We start from the raw sequence: 19,817 nt of genomic DNA on the forward strand, positions 1-19,817 counted from the left end.
ATGTTTTAGGAAAAAAATACCTAATGTCCGAAAACAACGAAAAATAACTTTGATTACATGTTTGATATTTTTAATATTTGGCTGAATTAAAGATATCAAAAGAATACCCTGTTATAAGTAAATATTATTTTATTAAGAATAAACAGATTGTGAAATAAATATCATATTTTATCTAATGGCATTTTCTGAATAAGTTTATTACTATTGTATTCAATGAATAAATAAACCTAAAACATATTTATATTACGTCGAATGATTACTACATTTCTTCTTTACAATTTAAAATATTATAGGTAATATAAATATCCAGTGTCACTACGTTTTGTGCTGAAAAATAATTAGTGTAGATATACTTAATAAAATCTTATAAACTTAATTATGCATACTTACAAAAAATACTTTAATTTGAGTGAAATTCTGCCGGTGGCGTGCTTAAATGGGTAGGATCCTCAGAAATCATAAGTACCGCGGTAATATTATATAAGTATTTGATGTGCAAATGTGTGTTAAATTTTACTTTACTAATTTACTTAATTTGAAGGCTCTACTATTCTAATTAATATTACGTAAACATTTTAAAATATATAAGTATCAGAGCTACTAATACAACACACCAAAATTCAATTTGTTAGAAATCTTAAATAGATTTTTTTTGTGATTTTACTGAGGCTTTGACTGCGACTCGCTGTCATATCGCCTCTTCTTTTCTAGAAGAGGATCCGTCGATCAGGTCCTCACTCCTATTCTGTTAAATTACTTTACAATTTTGCCTAGCTCTTCCGTCTTACCCACCGCCAGGACACCCTTCAATTCGTCGACATTCTCATAGATATCCGCAATTCGCAGCTGTACTCTGTGAAGTTCATATTTAGGGCATTGTAGTGCCATGTACAATGTCCTCTAAAAAATGACATTCATCGCAGAGCTGCGATTCGCTTTTTCCCATGAGGACATCAAATCTTTTGCCCATGGTGTGCCCTGTTCTTAGCCTCAGTATTAACTTAAGCTCATTCCTCGTCAAAGTAGACTCTACAAACCAGGGCACCTCTCGTGGTGATGGTAGAATAGACTTACTCCATTTCCCCTTTTCTAATGATGCCCTATGGTGAAAATCTATCCACATACTTTGGCACATTTTCTTTATAGCCTCATTCCAGTCCGGGTTTTCTGGTATCCACTGATATGGTACCCCTGAATGGCCAACTTCCTTTGCCAGATCATCTGCCCTTTCATTACCCTCAATGCCCATGTGCGATGGGATCATTGGAGGCATAGATCTCCTTCTTAAATAGATAACAGTGTAACAAATGGTAGAAATACATACAACTATGTATTTTTTTTCAACCGGATCCCTACAGGAAAAATCACCGCACGCATCTGGTATCTTCGAACCTATATTATATTATTATAAAGATAATTATAATAAGATAAATTTATGTAAGTATCCCGTTTGTATATTTATGAAATGTGAAATTTAATGTAGTATTTACTCATATTATTATTTATAACATTATATGTATCAAAGTGTTTTTGAAAAACATAATATTCGTAATTTATTCAATAAATATTTAAGAAGGCAACTACATCAAGTATTAATAATTGTAAAACTATCCTTAATTTATCAAATAAAAACATATTTTATGAGAGAATTTAATTCTGTACACTGAATGAACACTGCAGAGAAAATAATATTTCCCTATACCTACCCTTATGTGGATATAAGATTGACTTCTATATAAGTAGTAAAATGTTTTTAAATACCTAGCCAATTCCAATTCGGATTTCCCTTTCCGTGCCTCTCCTGTGCGTATATATGGCAGTGTGAGGCGGAGGTGGCCATGAGCCAGTGCAAATTTAACAGCCCTACCATTTTATCCATTAAAACTGAAGAAGCTAGAAATCCCGATTTGTAATGTCATTATCGAAATCTCTACTGTTCTATGGTTGTAAACACCACAATCAATATTATTAATACATACGACCAGGGCAAGGGTGGTTTCCTCCCGAATGCCAAACTAAAATTGCAGTTTCCCTCGAGTATAGAAATTTTAATGGGAATATATTATAAGAAATTACAAAATTATGAAATACTTACCTACTTCATTTTATTCTATGAGTCTATAATGGCTCTACCTACAAAAAATGCATAAATACCTACATTTTGAATTTGATAGGTACCCATAAAGTGGTGATCATCGCATGAGTAAAAAAAAGTAAATCACTGTCATTTGAGCATGCCCCCCACAAGGGAGGGGAGGGGGACTATTGTGAAATTATTGAATGTTAATAAATTTTGATAAAATAAAGTAGGTACGTAACTAACTTACTTCATCCTGTTACGCCCCAGTATTGGGGCATAGGACAAGCAAAAGGTGACCCCACTTTCTTCGTTATATCGTCACATCTCGCCATCCCGTCATTCGATGTTATAAATCAAGGATCGCCAGGAATAATTATTTTGTATGCATGTCATCGTTTCAGGTTGCAATTTATAACACATTAAAAAAATTGTATTAAAGGTTTTATTAATACAATCTCCACATATTTTTTGTTATGTAGAATTTAAATAATCTGGCTAAAAAGTAGGTGAAGTATTTTTAACTTTTTAGAACTGATTATCATGCCGCACATGTATTAGAAAAGTGACTTAACTCAAAATTTGCAATTATTCAGAAGAGACATTTAAATTTTATTCGATCTTTGATTCTTCGTATTTTCAAAACAATGAGACAAAAATATAATAAAAACAGTTCACGTTTTGAAGATATTTCTCACATAAGCGTACTGGAAAAGCGACGTAACTAATAAAATGTCACTGTTGAAATTCATACAACGTCAAATATGGCCCAGTGAAAAAGTGACACTTGTGAAATCTAGGGATAAAAGAATAAAATAAATTACTTTCGCATATACGCACATGTAGATGGCGCTAGCGAGGTTCCAGTGATGATGATAACTGAAAATCGACAAATTTTGAGTTAGGTCTCTTTTCTAATACATGTGCGATGTAATGATTTTCACTGTATTCTCAATGTCATATTTATGATTTAGAGTAATAATACAAAAATTCTGGTTATTATTATTTATTTTCAATCAAAATTAGGTACATTTTGATTTAACACCTAAGAAATAGGACCACTGAGTTTTGGCGGCGAATTTTGTGTTTGGCCTGTATAATAGAGATGGCCCTGCACATCGCAACCAACATGCAAGAAACATAATCATTAATCATTGGTAATAACACATTAATAATATGTATGGGCTAATCACATTGTAGTCATAAACAATAATTTTTAAATTAAATATAAATTAGATTGCATTTCCACTAGGCACGGCACATATAGAATAAATAATTTTAGTGGATTTTTCACAACTCACAAAGCATCTACATAATATAATATGCTAATAGTTTATTTAATTTTTTATAATAACTCTAAAAATACAGTAGAACCTCGATATAACAGACTAATGCGGGTGAGGGGGTGTCCGTTATACAAAAACACAAACAAAATCCTGTTTGTTTGTCGTCGGATGATATATCCAGACACACCCGTTGTGTGACCCGAGTGATGTTAATGTTCAATGTCGACGCGCTTGCTTTCGGTAATCCTGCTTTAAAAAATGAATTCAGTTGTTTTCACTCTTTGTGTAATATAGTTGAATAGTAAATAACCGTTATTAGATTAACATGTGCAGAACATTGTTTACAAGCGGTGACACTTGGATTTAAACATTTTTAACATTAACTGGAAGTTTTTAACAATTTTCACATTTGACTGGATATTTTGTCCGATATACCAAGGTTCTACTGTCATAAAAGCATGTTATGTACAAATCATTCTTTAAAAATAAGATTTTCAAACCCTTGCAGCATTCCTTCTAAGATTTTATATTAACTCATCATTTCTTAGCTGCTTTCTAATCGCCTGGCATGAGTAATTATGACGTTTTTGCTGCCCAAATAAAAAAATATTTCACATAAAAATATAATTGGAATTATCACATAATAATATATTATTATAGATAATTATTATTTTAATTTTGGAAGAATTTCATTAGTATAATATTAAAGCGAAATGCAGTGGTGCTGTAAACTAATTGGAAGCATATAGTGACAAAATACAAAAGATGAAACAAGTATAATGTATTTCACTGATAATTATTGATAATTGGTATTGTGACCATACCAAAGCTTGATTCGAATGAATGAAGTGCTCTTGATGAGAGCACATTCTATTATCATCAGTATATCAGAGAGAACTTATTACACTACATTTTTATAATAAAAATAACCATGTAATCATAACATGAAAGTGTATACTTGAACACACATTTTACAATGGTTTTTTTCTAAAATATTTTTTCTTTTTAATGTTTTTAGATAGGTACGTATTGATTATTTCAACACTTCAAACTATTATCTTTGCAAGAATCGCATCTTTCATGTCCTCAATAGACGCCACTATTAGTATTACACTCTCCCTTAAATAACTGAAGAGATTTCAATGCATGTAATAAAATAAATCAGCGTAATTTTAAGCGAAATTGATTTTCCGATTGCGCTAATTTAGCAAATACAAGAAAATTAGAATTATTGCACTCAGTTAGTCTGTAATCTCACTACAACATTTTATAAATATTGTGCATAGATAAATTACATGTCATTGTAATATCGTTGCCATTAAGGCAAGGTCACCCATCAGCAGAATCACTACTTAGGATCCATATTTTATAGAAATGCAAATTTTAAAACCGTAAATACCACTGAATGAGGTAATCTGCATTTTCTGATTAGTCAATGTCCACTCATTAGTAAGAGCTAATGATACCATGTGATGCGTTCAAGAATCCCTGTCAAACGCGAGTCATCTTGCGTCTTCTTAGGTCGTCATGGCAATTACCTCCCAAGACGATATCATATTATAAAACATTCATTATCAATTTAGTATAATGGTAGAGATTCACTTATGCTATTTTTACGTTAAATATTAACATATACAAGATTTAAGAATGTTACATTCATTATTATTGGAAATATATATTTTTGAAAAACTTCTGAAACATAAGCAGGTAGGTACATGTATTAGAAAAAAATCCTAGAAAAAATAAAAAAATAATAATTTTGCAAAAAATATTGGAAGGTTTAAAAAGGTCATTTGGGTGACTTCATTAATTATTGATTGTGGAAATAATACCTTTATACAGGCAAGACATTTTTCTTGGCTGTGGTAAAAAATGGTGATATGATTAGATACCTGCCAACTGATTATATATTCATTTTTTAGCACTACAGGCTAAGAGGTCCAATGACAGTAGTGTAGTAATAAAAATGAAACAATCACAAAAACCCAGACATTCAGAAATCACTTAAATATATATTGTGACCTCACTGGGAATCAATCCCAGAGTCCTCAAATGAAAAGTCAGCGCCCTACGCACTGAACTACGAGGGCCAGGTAGTAAGAGGGATTAATTAGCAAGAACCATAGATGAATCGATAGTAAAAAGCATACCTGAACAGCAAAAGATGTGCTTTCAGATACTGACTTTTTTTTAATGGGTATGTTTCTGAGGTTTTTCAAAATTATGTATTTTTATATATTAATATATATTAACTTATGACTAGCTTATTCTTGGTTATATTAGAATAATGTGACTTAATAAATTAGTATTGGTAGAGATTCTAGTGATCACACCATAGAGATGTAACTATGGACCGTCTCTCTCTTTCTACTCTATGATAATGGTATGTATTTGTCATTCTATGTTTGCACCTATTCAATCTGTCTTTACTCTTCTGGCAGTGTTAGCCTGTGCGTCGCTCTTCCTCGTACGCCTATCCCGCCACTTGTTGGTGCACATGCCGAGCAGTGGCACCAACCGTATGAAAAACAATGGTCTGAGGGTGAACGCAAAGAAGTTCATCAGGTAAAAATATGTGGCGTTGTCTCTGGAGATGGAAGACTGCCATTGGTTGAAAACTTGCTGGAAGATGGCCGCAGAGATCGCGGCAATGATTATCGAACGTTTGCCTTCATTGTATCTGTAACTGCAAAAAAAGGATACCTATGTGAAATGGCTGTAAATAAACAAATGAGGTGTCTATTTTTAAAAGTCCACAATTCAATCTTTCTGTCGTTAAGTTAGTTGGATTTAAGGGGGGACATGCTCGTCGAAGGTCAAAATTGAGTTTTTATTGTATATTCAAACCATGATCCTGGACACTCCTTAAACGTTGTAGATGATCTATTTATATAATTTTGAAGCCTTATTATCCTTTATAGTTATTTTAAACATTTGATGACTGCATGAAGTATTTTTGTTACATAAAATAGTATTCTTTTAAACCTCTCGCTCTAATGTTTTAGAATATAGTCATATTTCGGTACATAACTGTGCAGTGGTGTTAAGATTTTTTACATTTATTAATTTTTAAACGCATTTATAAAACCATTAGCATAATTTATTACGAGATAATTTTTGTAAAATATTCACGATAAAAAATTATATTGATAATCTCTGTGATCCCAAATTTGACAAGAATTAGGCATTTTATTATTCAAAAAATCGGCAAGATTAACACATTTGAAGATGATTCTAAAGATATTTATTATAAGCTATGTCTTTGACCATTCAAGTGTGATAAACATCTTATGGATAATGATTGCTTTATAACAATTATTGACCTAAGAATAAGGTAGTGTTTTTTTGAAATACGCCATTTCTTTTGTCATTCTCTAGTGGTTAAGCTACAACATAAGGCCGTAGCCATAAATTGACAAACTATAATTGAAGTAGGGAGTAAAATGATATTGACGCGCATGTTTGAACATGTACCGTTTAAAAAAAAATAAAAAAAAATTCGGTTAGGTACATGTTCAAACACGCGCGTTAACATAATTTTACTCCTTACTTTAATTATAGTTTGTCGTTTTATGGCTACGGCCGTATGTTGTAGCTTAACCACTAGGGAATGACAAAAGAAATGGCGTATTTCAAAAAAACACTACCTTATTCTTAGGTCAATAATTCTTATAAAGCAATCATTATTCATAAGATTTTTATCACACTTGAATGGTCAAAGACATAGCTTATAATAAATATCTTTAGAATCATCTTCAAATGTGTTAATCTTGCCGATTTTTTGAATAATAAAATGCCTAATTCTTGTCAAATTTGGGATCACAGAGATTATCAAAATAATTTTTTATCGTGAATATTTTACAAAAATTATCTCGTAATAAATTATACTAATGGTTTTATAAATGCGTTTAAAAATTAATAAATGTAAAAAATCTTAACATCACTGCACAGTTTTGTACCGAAATATGACTATATTCTAAAACATTAGAGCGAGAGGTTTAAAAGAATACTATTTTATGTAACAAAAATACTTCATGCAGTCATCAAATTTTTAAAATAACTATAAAGGATAATAAGGCTTCAAAATTATATAAATAAATTATCTACAACGTTTAAGGAGTATCCAGGATCATGGTTTGAAAATACAATAAAAACTCAATTTTGACCTTCGACGAGCATGTCCCCCCTTAACATTTTTTTTTTATTTCATCGTATTATATTTTCAAGTTAAAACTATGATAACGTCACTGTTCTGGCAGAAGACACTAATTCGAAAAAATGACATATTGAGTTAGTTATAATACCAAAATGTTCCTTATTTCAAACTTTACCGTCTGGACACCTTCTTAATAAATAAACAGTCTTTATTTTAAAGTCATCCTTTTTACGATTACTTAATAAACTCACATGATAGACCATTTCAAACATTTCAACAACTTCAAAGTCAATTTACTCAAAACTAGTATTCTCCAGTTAGTGTGTTCTGCCAGAACAGAGACGATAATATCGAGTGCTTAAAGTCAGACAACGTTATCTACAAAAAAGTGTTTTTTTTTTTTGAGATAACGTTATTTTACATTTACGGCTCCATGATAGTCAAACAACGTTATGTCAATCTTTTATAATTTCTTATTAAATCGTCAGTAAAGTTTAACGCTAATTACATAAGTTACCCTTGTTTTCATATTTTTTAAAAACTATCCCTATAAATTTTAACATCATAAGCAAGATAAATGTACAAATACATAATAAATTATAAAATATTAACATTAGGTTTTAAATAAACATTTCCCTTGTTAAGTTACAAGAATCTAAAATAACGATTTTTGGCTCTCCTGTAAAGTTGCACTTTTGTAGATAGTGTTGTTTGACACTAAGCCCTCGATATGTCTGTTGTTATTAGTAAAAAAAAAATTATTACAATAAATATGAAAAAATTAAATTGGAATATGATATTATTATCTGCATTTATTTGTATTATTTTAATTATTATCTTATCGATTTCAAATGGGTCAATAATTTATTTAGTATGCTTTCAGTGGTTTTGGACATTATAGATCAGGCATGCCCAATGTACAATGGATTTTGGTTGTAAAAATGTATAAATGCACTTAAAAAATAATATAATTTCATGAGCCATTTTAAATTTTTATTTTCTTAAGGCGAAGTCTTCACTGAGCCTTTTTTAAAGAGGCACCTAGCGGAAAAATACGAAGCTTGCAATTTGAGACATTTTTTTGATAATTTACAATTTCAACTGTATTAATGAATAAATATGTATTTGAAAACATTAAAAATAAAAATATTTTTTATTTTAAGTCAAAGACAAACTTACAATTGTAAAAAATGTAATAAAATGTGAATTTGTTCTATCGGTCCGCACCCTATTATTACATATATTTTATGGTCATATTTATTATTAAAATTTAGTTTATTAAGTTTTCTAAGCATCACCTAAGCGATTTTTGACAAATTCATAGTTTTAATATTTTTTATATCTATTTTAAAAAACATCGATTTTTATAAAAAATATAAATGTGTATAACTTGAAATCCTTTTTATTTATATTAATATAAATATTTTATTTATATTTATAAAAATAATTGATTTGATATAAATAAAAAGGATTTCAAGTTATACACATTTATATTTTTTATAAAAATCGATGTTTTTTAAAATAGATATAAAAAATATTAAAACTATGAATTTGTCAAAAATCGCTTAGGTGATGCTTAGAAAACTTAATAAACTAAATTTTAATAATAAATATGACCATAAAATATATGTAATAATAGGGTGCGGACCGATAGAACAAATTCACATTTTATTACATTTTTTACAATTGTAAGTTTGTCTTTGACTTAAAATAAAAAATATTTTTATTTTTAATGTTTTTAGATACATATTTATTCATTAATACAGTTGAAATTGTAAATTATCAAAAAAATGTCTCAAATTGCAAGCTTCGTATTTTTCCGCTAGGTGCCTCTTTAAAAAAGGCTCAGTGAAGACTTCGCCTTAACCGGCTCATGTAAAATTCATTTTCAAATTAACCACGAGAAAGCCTACATGACTGCATTGTATGACTCGATTGCATCACTCACAGCCTGCCTCAGGAGTGAGAGAAAGAAAAGATGTGAATCCATCACATTTTAAACAAGCGCCATAGTTTCGTCTTACCGTCACGCAGTAGGCTATTTGCACAGTAGAATAGTTTAATGAGTGCCCAAATGGGAAATTGAGTCTTTCTTTGTGATAATGATAAACAAGTCTTGTTGTTTAACACAATCACTGCTGAACTTTTAATTACCTTTTAATTACCACATTTAAATAACACGTTAATTATATCTAATGGCCAAGTACTCCAAACGCGCCAGTCGCGGTGTTAGCACTAAATGAGTTAATTTCTAATGTCTCAGTATCCTCGGTCAAATATAATACGTTTGTTCAAGTTGAAGATGTCGTTGTCAAATGGGAGAGGGTGGTAGTTCAGATCATTGCCAATTTTGTACCTACTGGATAGTCAATTGCAGCCAACGTAAAGTTGGACATGCCTGTTATACATAATTACTACAGACCGGATTATATGCATTTGCATATTTGCATATGCAATTGCATATTTAGCGCATTCTCACCGGTTATTGCATATTTTACTTAAAATCTAGTGATGATGCATATTTTCGCTATATTTTATATTTCGAGGCCATCAAAGGTGTAGTAAATGATTTTGATAGTGCAATAGCTATGGCAGTTTGTCAGTCCAAGGAAAGAAATTATTTGCTTACCTTCCTACAGATGGTGTCACACATATAGCCCAACCAAGAACAGAGCCAGTGGCTTCCACCAGAGCGTATAGTGGAGTTGTGTTGAAGTGAAGAAATTCAGGAGCTGGGCACCACTTGAACGCCTGAATAAATAAGAAGAAATTGTGATATTAACTGACCTATTTCAAGGATATTATATACAATTATGGAGGAGTGCATGTTGGGTATAAAGTGTATGGACAAAAAATGTAATAATTCGATATGGGAACAAACAAGAGTATGCGATTTAATAGAGAAATGGGCAAGACACATGGATTGACAAAGAGACAACTGCTGGACAAATCTAGTCATCTCGTTAAATATTGAAATGCATTCCATTTTACTCTAATGCTTGCTGAGATTAAACGCAAGCAGAATGCTTACTCATTCACACTTATGCTTAGGTTTTCTTTAGACCTTGATTAATTTACTATAAAATTCTGTTTCCATTATTACTATCAGCGGTGGCAAGTGATTTCTATCATTCTTTGGATTGGGAGCGCACTTGCATTTAAAGAAAATATCTATTTGATGTTGTTTTCCGAATAAGCCAGTCCATAATATAATATCACGATTGCATTTTGATTTAAACATACAAATGATATCCAAACACTGCAAGATATAAATAACTAATAGTACAACTGTCTAAAGGTCAACTGTATTTGTCAACACTTCAAAATATAATAAGAATGAATTAAGACAAAAATATTTAGGTCTAGACCTTACGCTCTTTGCTTAGTATGTTAATTATGCATTAAACTATAAAAAAATATGACAATTACAGTGCAGTAAATTTAATGAGTTTCACAATGGGGCTTAGGCTTACAAATTAAAATATCAAATTTTACATGCTCTGATCACTCGTTTATTTCGCATACAGTCAGACAACGATAACGATGTTAATCAAACTATAGTTTCAAGCTGCGGAAAATGAGTAATGGCACTAAGAAGAATAAATAATTATTATCTTACGAATGCCAACGTCATGCATTTAGTGTTATTTTTTTTTATAAAAATGTTAGAGCAGCCGCCACTGGTTACTATAACGCCAAACCATCGTATTTTTAACTCTGGGTAACTTGAACAAAGAAAAAATATATGCATACCAATTTGACTGTCCATAGGGGGTCAAAGCCAAAATATTTTTGTCCCCAGTAGATAGCAAAGGCGAGAAGTATCAGATAAACGGCCATCATAACATGGAAAACCATTCGCCAACGCAGCTGACTTATATATGAGCACGGTTTCCCATCAGGTCTTCTGCACTGGTCGTCTTCCCTAGTGATAGGAGTGTGTTTCAATATAAATTCATCTTCCGAGCTGAGAAACGGATAGACAAGATAGTTGGATATAAAATAGGCTGTCAGGAGACCTGAAACAAAATAAAAATAAATATCATATTATGATATATTCTTAAGATACGACACTATCTAATGGAAATATGTTTGCACCGTGACACAAGTAGCAGGGAACATATTGTTTTAATCCAAAATACGACTTCTATAAACGTCGTGTCATATTCCGTTCCACAGTACAGGACATCTATGGATGTCCTGTCGTATCACATCTCACATTATATATACGTCCGCTAAATGTGTTAAATAATAAATAGGATTTTAAATGTGATTTTTAAGTTATATAAAAGAATTTAATGATCTTACCAAAAGCAGCTCCTAGCAGACACTGATGTGGAAAATGGGTCGCTACAAATAGCCTGGCCGATGCTACGACTGTCAAAATAATCCCTGTTAATAGCCATAGAGTCCACTTTAACCAAACATCACTCCTGCGACTGCAAAAATAATATATCAATTCGAACATGTGAGAACTAAAAACGAATGAGGCAATGTCATTATAAGTAATAAAAAAATCATGTTTAAAGTTAGTTGTAAAATATAAAAATTGGCGGCTGATGAATATGAACGACTTGCAATCAACAACCAGTTAAATTCTATTTAACTAACAAACAAAACTGGATTTGATATTTTATGAATATACATAATATTATGATAGAAAAGTATTTAAAAAAACTGAATCACGGAATTATCAAAAAAAGGATGAATGGAGGATACCAATTTCGAGACTAATATCTTCATTTACTTATAAGTTTTAGGGATATTATAAATATTGTTAATTAAATATTTAGATGTATTTTTTTAACAATAAAGTCAAGTGTTGATATTTTGAAGGATTAGGATAGGATATAACAGTGATATTTCGTGTAAATAACGTATTAATACATACATAATTCCTTTCCTCATTCTATAAGCCAAAATCCAAGATACCACAAGAGCCAAAACAGACGCACACGACATTAGATGACCACTGGGTGAGCCCGGCCCGGTTTCACAAGTCTGTGGACCAGCTCTGAGAATTGGTTTGTTGGGTCGCATCGGACCATAATATTGGGTTTCACGTACCCACCAAAAGGGGCGGTGTTCCATTAAAATCCTAGAAGGTTAGATAGAGACAAAAATAATTTAGTAATCTATGAAAAAGTCGTGTTATGTTTTATTTTACAACTGGCATATTATTATGACATCGTTGAAATCTTTCAGACTAGACAGCCGGAGAAAAAGATGTATTGTCAGCGTATGATATAAGTATACGCACACACATACGTTAAATAATTAATTCCAATCGTTGTGGAGATCGTTCAAATATGTTAAAAACACTTACAACATAAAATGATACAAAAAAAAGTTGATACATAATATAATCTTTCTGATTTGAATTTAACGTTGGGTTTTATTAAGGTAGATTTACATTCCAACCCTGGTGGAACAGTATTATAAGTTTGCTTGCACTAATACCATAATTAGACAAGCAGATTCAAAGACTCTTGCTAATTGTCAATCTTAAATAGCAATTATATGCAACGATTCAGGCACCGATTTGATCATAACATGCGCTGTGTTGCCTAATGATGCACTTAAGTACACTTATATCAGCAAATAAATGAAGAAGCTGTTAAATACATACAAAAAATAGATAAAACAGTTACCTACTATACTACAGACTACACAATATTAGATGAAGATAATATAATTCACAATATTACAGTATTATCTAATTCACAGTATCTATCTAATAGACCTGTGTTCGCTAATGCTACAGTTTGTCGACAGAAGGGTATGTGAGGAAAATCTTGGTGATTAGACTAAACAGTATTCACTCATGTTTTCTTACTTCAAATGGCACGGCAAACTATTAGAGATAATTTGGAAAAGTAACAAATTGCTGATTGTGTTTATTAGCATTTGTTTCATATTGTTATTAAAATAATGAAAAAACTCAGGAGACTGTCATTATAAAAACGAATGTTAATCTGACAGCATTGAGAAAGCACACCATGCACGGCTATGAGCCAATCTGTCAACCCAAGTCATTTTGAATTGGGTTAAAATAGAAATGGTTCTATTTCATAATTAAAAATGATATTTTTCGATCGTGGGATTTATTAAGTCGGCTCATGTAATTTGCCTATAATGCTATCATAATGACTCCTATTACATACCATTTCAATATTGCATTCAGCCACTCTCCGAATGTCGTCACAAGTAAAAACTCTGATGCATATACCGAATCAAATACGGCTATCAACGGAAATATAAGTGTCAACGTGTAATGAGGATCGGCGAAGTTATTTACGGAAGTGAAGAAATCCTCATGATTGGCAAACCTGAAATATAAAGTTTACATATTTAACACATCGTAACTAATAATAATTTTCTATTCTCCCCATACAAACATTTTCACATATCCTTTGATACACTAATACTTCGCATTACGATTAGTTAGACGAGAAGCGTAATTCCGTATGTATAATAAATCATTTGTTTCCATAAAATTTCTATAGTTGAAATTGCATTTTACCAAGCATATCTCAAATCGAAGGCATAAGATTATTTTCAGACATTTTTAAAAGTTTAGCCACAGCCGGCCAGACATTATTGACATAAAAAAAATCTCATTCTGTTATCAAAATTACGATATACTTACTTATTTTGTACGATCTGAATAATATCCACACCAAATGCATACACGTTATCCATTTTTCTGTTGATATTTTATACGTATTTTTCAAAACATCAGTACTTTTTAAAAAAAAAAAACTGCGTTGATTAGAGGTTATGTGCGCTGATTGTGAATGTCAAAGTGACATTTTGAACAATGTTGCTAGCAGTCATAAACCATAAATAATCAAAAAAAAAAAAAATCTATTTTGTATTCGATGAAACCTACGAAAGATTTAAGAATGTTGTGTTCATAATTGAGAATACTTAATTTGAAACACCATAGAGCAGTGCTTCTCAAACGTTTTCATACCACGGCCCCCTAAATCAGAAATAATAAATCCAAGGCTCCCCTCCCCAAAAATTTCAGTCTTTAATGACCAACAGTACTTTATTTAACATTAAGCATTATTATTGGTACATTTTTATTAAAATAATAGAACATTTCATCCACTGGGGGGGCCGCGCCCCCCAGTTTTAGGAGTACTGCCCTAGAGGGCCCGAGACATACCTATTTAAAAACACTTGAAAAATATGGGTTCGGTAGGAATTAATGGCGTTGACTTTTTATGAAGGCACTCCGCTGGACGCATTTCAAGCCCCGTGTTCGATCGAATGGATTCATAGCAACATATTTGGTGTAAGATGTGTACGTCAAATGCAATAAAAAGTTTGAGATCAGTTGGTACTGCCCCCCCCCCCTATCGAATGTTTATACGCCGATATACGTTATAATGCCGATACACTCTCGCCGAGAAAACTCGCGAAAGGTATCAGAAAGTCTCACCGGATGGCTCGGTGGCTTGGCGAGAGTGTGTCCGGCATTAGACGTGTTCTTAACTTAGTACGTCTTCTCCCGCACACGGATTGTGCAAAAATTGTTATCCTTAACTTGTAAAATCTCTAAAATCTAATATCTCTCATAACAAACCAATTTTACAAAATCAGTGTTAAAATCCTGACTCAACCCGCCTTTATTAAACACCCCCAACCTCTCCCGCGATTCAACATCGTGGTCGTCCAGAGCCGGACTGTTATACATAATAATAATTGAAATGTTCCAAATTATGTAACTGATCAACGTACACACATCAGCTGTCCGTTAACAAATAAACGTTGTATAAAACTTGGTAATAATTTAATATGTTTTATACGAACAATGTTAGTTTGCTGATGACGTGCATTGAGTTTCATACAAATTATTGTGTACGTGCATTTTGTATTTTCATTTCGACCATGTCCTATTCTAATAGGAACACATGGGCCTCCACAGAGCTGAGGTTTGTATAGCATGTATTTTGTATACCAGTAGAAATTTACAAACCATGTAGGTATGTATAAGCCGGCTCGCATAGCTAAACTTGTCTCCTCTGCAACATGTCGACGTCATCGTTATTCACAAAACGCACGTTGCCAAAATCGAGATAAGTATACACATTGGTGGAATGTGACATTTTAGTTTGAAAAAAGATCTAGTGTTGCAAGCAACAACTTGCACGCGATTCACGCTGAGAGTCGAAGCCGTCAGTGTTGGTTTTCAACTTTGAATAACATCCCTAATACTGGGTGTTCCTGGTGACCTTTTTTTTTTGATATTGCTGCCGATGTTCGTTTTTCGCAAACCGGTTTGCGCAGGCAAAACCGTGCGTGTGGTAGGCAAAACTGTATACCGCGCAAACCAAAAAGTGCGGCCTGCGTAAAATTCAACTTGCTTGAAATTTTAACTGCGCAAACCAAGTTTTACAAGCCGCGCTCAGTTCGTCGAAGGTTACGGTCTTTTTTCATTCATACTTATTTGTTTTCGTTGGATTAAGAATACATAATGTTACACATATTATTGTTGGTACGTTTTTTAAATTCATTAAACTCTGCCTAAACCAAATCACAATAGATAAAAAAAATATTATAAGTAAGTATCTATAAAATATTCATATTTATGTATGATTTAATTGCATAAGTTTAGATATTTTATAGATAGACTAGTATTTTTTTACTATTATCTATTATGGCTTGATTTTCGCAGGGTTTAATTGAATTTTAAAAACTAACCAAAACCATCTGTAAATTGTAGTCTTATTTCAATGAAAACAAATACGTATGACTGACAAAGTTTAGTGTGCACCATTTATGGCGGATCTTGAGAGCGTACCTCCACCCTTCGCCACTAGTATATATTATATTTAAGCAAAAAATGCTGATTTATATGGGAGTGTATGTTTCTTCTCAATAGCCATTGTTTGGTCCACTTGGACCTGGAGGATTTATTTCTCTTTTAATAACCAATAAACAATAGAAAAACGCTTGTGACAAAAACAAATTGTCACTTGTCTTGACACGACATTGCTGCGATTCCGAAAAACAGTGTTTTCACGACCACGACTTCTGTTGTAACGTAATGAGGTTTGCTCAGTTTTACTTGTGCCGTGTGGCCATGCGAGAGTGTTCCGTCTTTTTTGCACAGGCAAAACCGTGCAGGTAAGTCGCTGCCGTGTAGCCGGCGCAATACCTAATGTAATGTAAAAATATACTTCCCATAGATTACGTAAATAGGTACAATTAATTTAATAATAATCAGGGAACACAACAATTCATCTGTTATGTAATAACACTACCTACAATAAATTGTAAAATAGTGATATTTTTTCTCAAAACATCTTAAAAATTAAAATAGTGCTGTAGGTGACTTTTTTTACTATTGGAGCAAATTTGTGATGTGTATTTATCTCGTGTAGCTGGTCGACCTGCCACGGCCATCGACCACCCTCTATGCCCGGCTCCCCAAGGCTAGAGCCCTGCCAGCCTCCCCTTGTGGCCATGACGTACCTACCTACAATTTATTAAATTAGCGTATTTGAAGAAAAATTATTTTAACTAGACGTAGATATCAACAAAAAATAATATTTTATTATGGAGAAATTAATCTTATAAGGTGCCTAACTATTATTAAAAAAACCCTAATAATTCACGATAAATAATGTAATGTGAGGTAAAGGAAAGGAACGTCGTAAAAATATTATTTTCTCTGTAAAGTGTTCATTCAGTGTACAGAATTAAATTCTTTCAGAAAATATGTTTTTATTTAATAAATTTAGGATAATTTTACAAATACTTGCTGTATTAATGCCATCTTAAATATTTATTGAATAAATTACGAATATTATGTTTTACAAAATCATTTTGATACATTTTATTTTATAAATAATAATAAATAGTAAATACTACATTTCACATTTGTTTATTAAATAAAAAAAACGGTTACAGATGTTTCCCCATACAAATGATTTTATATAATATTGGCAAGTATTCTTTTTACTACATAACATAATATTACAAAAAAAACTTTTATAATCTTATTAGTTATAGCAGCACAAAACACAATAGCCCAGGAAAATGCCAGTAGGTATAATATACTAAATAACTACACTAAAATTTTTAATTAGTAGGTTATGAAGTAATTATTCATAAATATAATAATATTATCTGTAAGTTTTATCAGTGTAAATAAATTGATAAAAGGGAAATTCAGAAAATACGAATGATTAATATATAATACAAATTAAAATCCTTTATATCAAGGAAGTCACGATTAATCTTTCGATATTTTTAATCCAGCCAAATATTAAAAATATCACACAGGTTATTCATTATTTTATGACATTAGTTGTATTCTATAAATTCGTTATAATTGATATATTAATTTATTATAATATTCGATAAATTAAGAGAATAAAAGATTATATTATACTTTAAAAAAATCTAAATGAAAAGTATTTGTGTTTGGCATTTTTTTTTACAGCAATCTACTTTTTTCTAAATTTAATATTGTACTTAGAGATACAATATAACGATAAATTGAATCGTTGCTTGACTAGAATGATGATTAAAAATCACAGTGTTAAAATTATATCAAACATATTTTAAAAAAAAAATTACTTACTTATTTTCAAAAGTTATTCAGATGTTTTCTGATAAGTAATTATTTTATTTTTGTATGTATCCCATTCGCTTTATAATTTTATTTCGATTGTTATCGTTTTTAGATTGATATACTTAATAAAGTTATTTTTAAATACATAAAATGAAGGTTAGTTATATGGTAAAATAATAATATATTCAGCAAAATAAATTGACATATAAACAATATTTTTAATATACTTACTGAATTTTAGCTTTTTGTATACGCAAATAATAAAACTTATGAGTGAAATTTTAAAAAAAGAATGATTCAGTAAAAGTTGTATTTATTGGAAAATTAGTGAAAACGCTTTTATGGGGACCTAAGAAACAGCCATTTCCCTTAGTTCCCTATAGAATTTTACGATGAGCTAAATCAGGAATCGGTAAATTTTTGAGAAATAATAATATGAATATAATCAGAACTACTTTAAAAATACACCGAGACACACGGGACTGAAGATAATATTTCAGAATTTAAAAAACAATCACATTTATCGTTCGTGCACTATGCCAATGATACGTGCTAGAGACGGAAGTTTAATTAATTTCTATACATCACTATAAAATGGTTTAAAATACTGTAAACATAGGCAGATATATTCATTAATGATAATGATAATTAATATAAAAAAATATTGAAGCCTGTGATCATTGTTTGTTTGTTCATCTTTTCAGTATCTACAAAATTACTATTTAATAACACAATGTGATTTTACAATAATGGAGTAGTTAGTTTTTTTCTATTTATAGGTACATATGTGGCTTTAAAAGTCTCATGTTTAATTGGTCAAAAACAAAAAAAAAATGCCCCAATTATTAATTACACACATAAATTTTCTTTCTGCTTTTTTGTTCATTGTTACAAAAAATGTGTGATACTTTTGTGTTGTCTTGTTGTGTATTTATCTTGCATTTAATTTTTATTTCATGATTTAGGTAGGTACCTACGTAAGTAGTTCCTTTTACCCAAATTCACCAACCTTCAAATTAAGAACAATCTTTTCAAACATAGAAAAAAAACAATATAATAAAACAATTGCAAGTTATTTGACCAAGTGAAAATGGGAATTTTAATGTAATTATTTGTAGATGCGTTTAGTCGTATTGTTGTGATAGGTAGTCCAAAATGTCCATGTAGTTTCGATCGGGCAGAGGCAAATAGCTTCGTTGTAAAATAGGAAGTAACGATCTCTTCCCATATCTGCAATAAAAAAATAATATATTTAAATAAGAGTTCGTGAAACTAGTTATAATTATTAAATAATAATTAATGTATATTTCTGACAACAGGTGAGAGCACAGGTGCGTCCTCAACCCTATTTGAGTGCGCTCGTAGGAACTAGGGAGTGCAATACCGAATGAAAATACCAGTACTGGTATTTCGTATTGAATACCGGTATTAATAGTAAAATAATTGAAAACAAAACAGAAGTAAGCATTTACCAATAAATATTATAATGTATGTAAAAATCTCTTTAAAATATTAATATTTTATAGCATATGTTATTGCTGATCACCAAAGACGTTGAAGGGCCAGGGAAGTAAACCAGACAAAAGAATACAATTCTGTTTTGCCCTTTATGTTAATTAATACATTTTGTTTCGACTATCAATACCAAATATATTGGTATTGTCTGATTTTTAAAACTGGTATTTCGGTATCGAAAATACTGGGATA

General features: G+C 31.0%; 1 protein-coding gene across 1 annotated transcript; it reads right to left on the reverse strand.

The window, feature by feature from the left end:
- Positions 1-4,379: 4,379 nt before the first annotated feature.
- G6P (Glucose-6-Phosphatase) lies at positions 4,380-14,341 on the reverse strand. Its single transcript, XM_085942754.1, has 7 exons — positions 14,169-14,341; positions 13,684-13,848; positions 12,411-12,617; positions 11,828-11,958; positions 11,273-11,538; positions 10,149-10,270; positions 4,380-6,049 (listed from the first exon to the last, which is right to left on the reverse strand). Exons 1-7 carry the CDS (start codon positions 14,219-14,221, stop codon positions 5,779-5,781), a joined length of 1,215 nt encoding a protein of 404 aa, XP_085798880.1. The 5' UTR covers positions 14,222-14,341; the 3' UTR covers positions 4,380-5,778.
- Positions 14,342-19,817: the final 5,476 nt, after the last annotated feature.

The sequence above is a fragment of the Rhyacophila brunnea genome, unplaced genomic scaffold, assembly GCF_057557595.1.
Source record: "Rhyacophila brunnea isolate RB1 unplaced genomic scaffold, BYU_Rbru_1.0 scaffold_15, whole genome shotgun sequence".
NCBI lineage: Eukaryota > Metazoa > Arthropoda > Insecta > Trichoptera > Rhyacophilidae > Rhyacophila > Rhyacophila brunnea.

Excerpts from the sequence above, each read along its gene's own strand:
- G6P (XM_085942754.1), bottom strand. The coding sequence starts at position 14,221 with ATGGATAACGTGTATGCATTTGGTGTGGATATTATTCAGATCGTACAA. Across the intron at positions 13,849-14,168 it reads ATTCAGATCGTACAAAATAA|GTTTGCCAATCATGAGGATT; the intron begins GTAAGTATATCG and ends TTTATATTTCAG. Across the intron at positions 12,618-13,683 it reads CTGAATGCAATATTGAAATG|GATTTTAATGGAACACCGCC; the intron begins GTATGTAATAGG and ends CTAACCTTCTAG.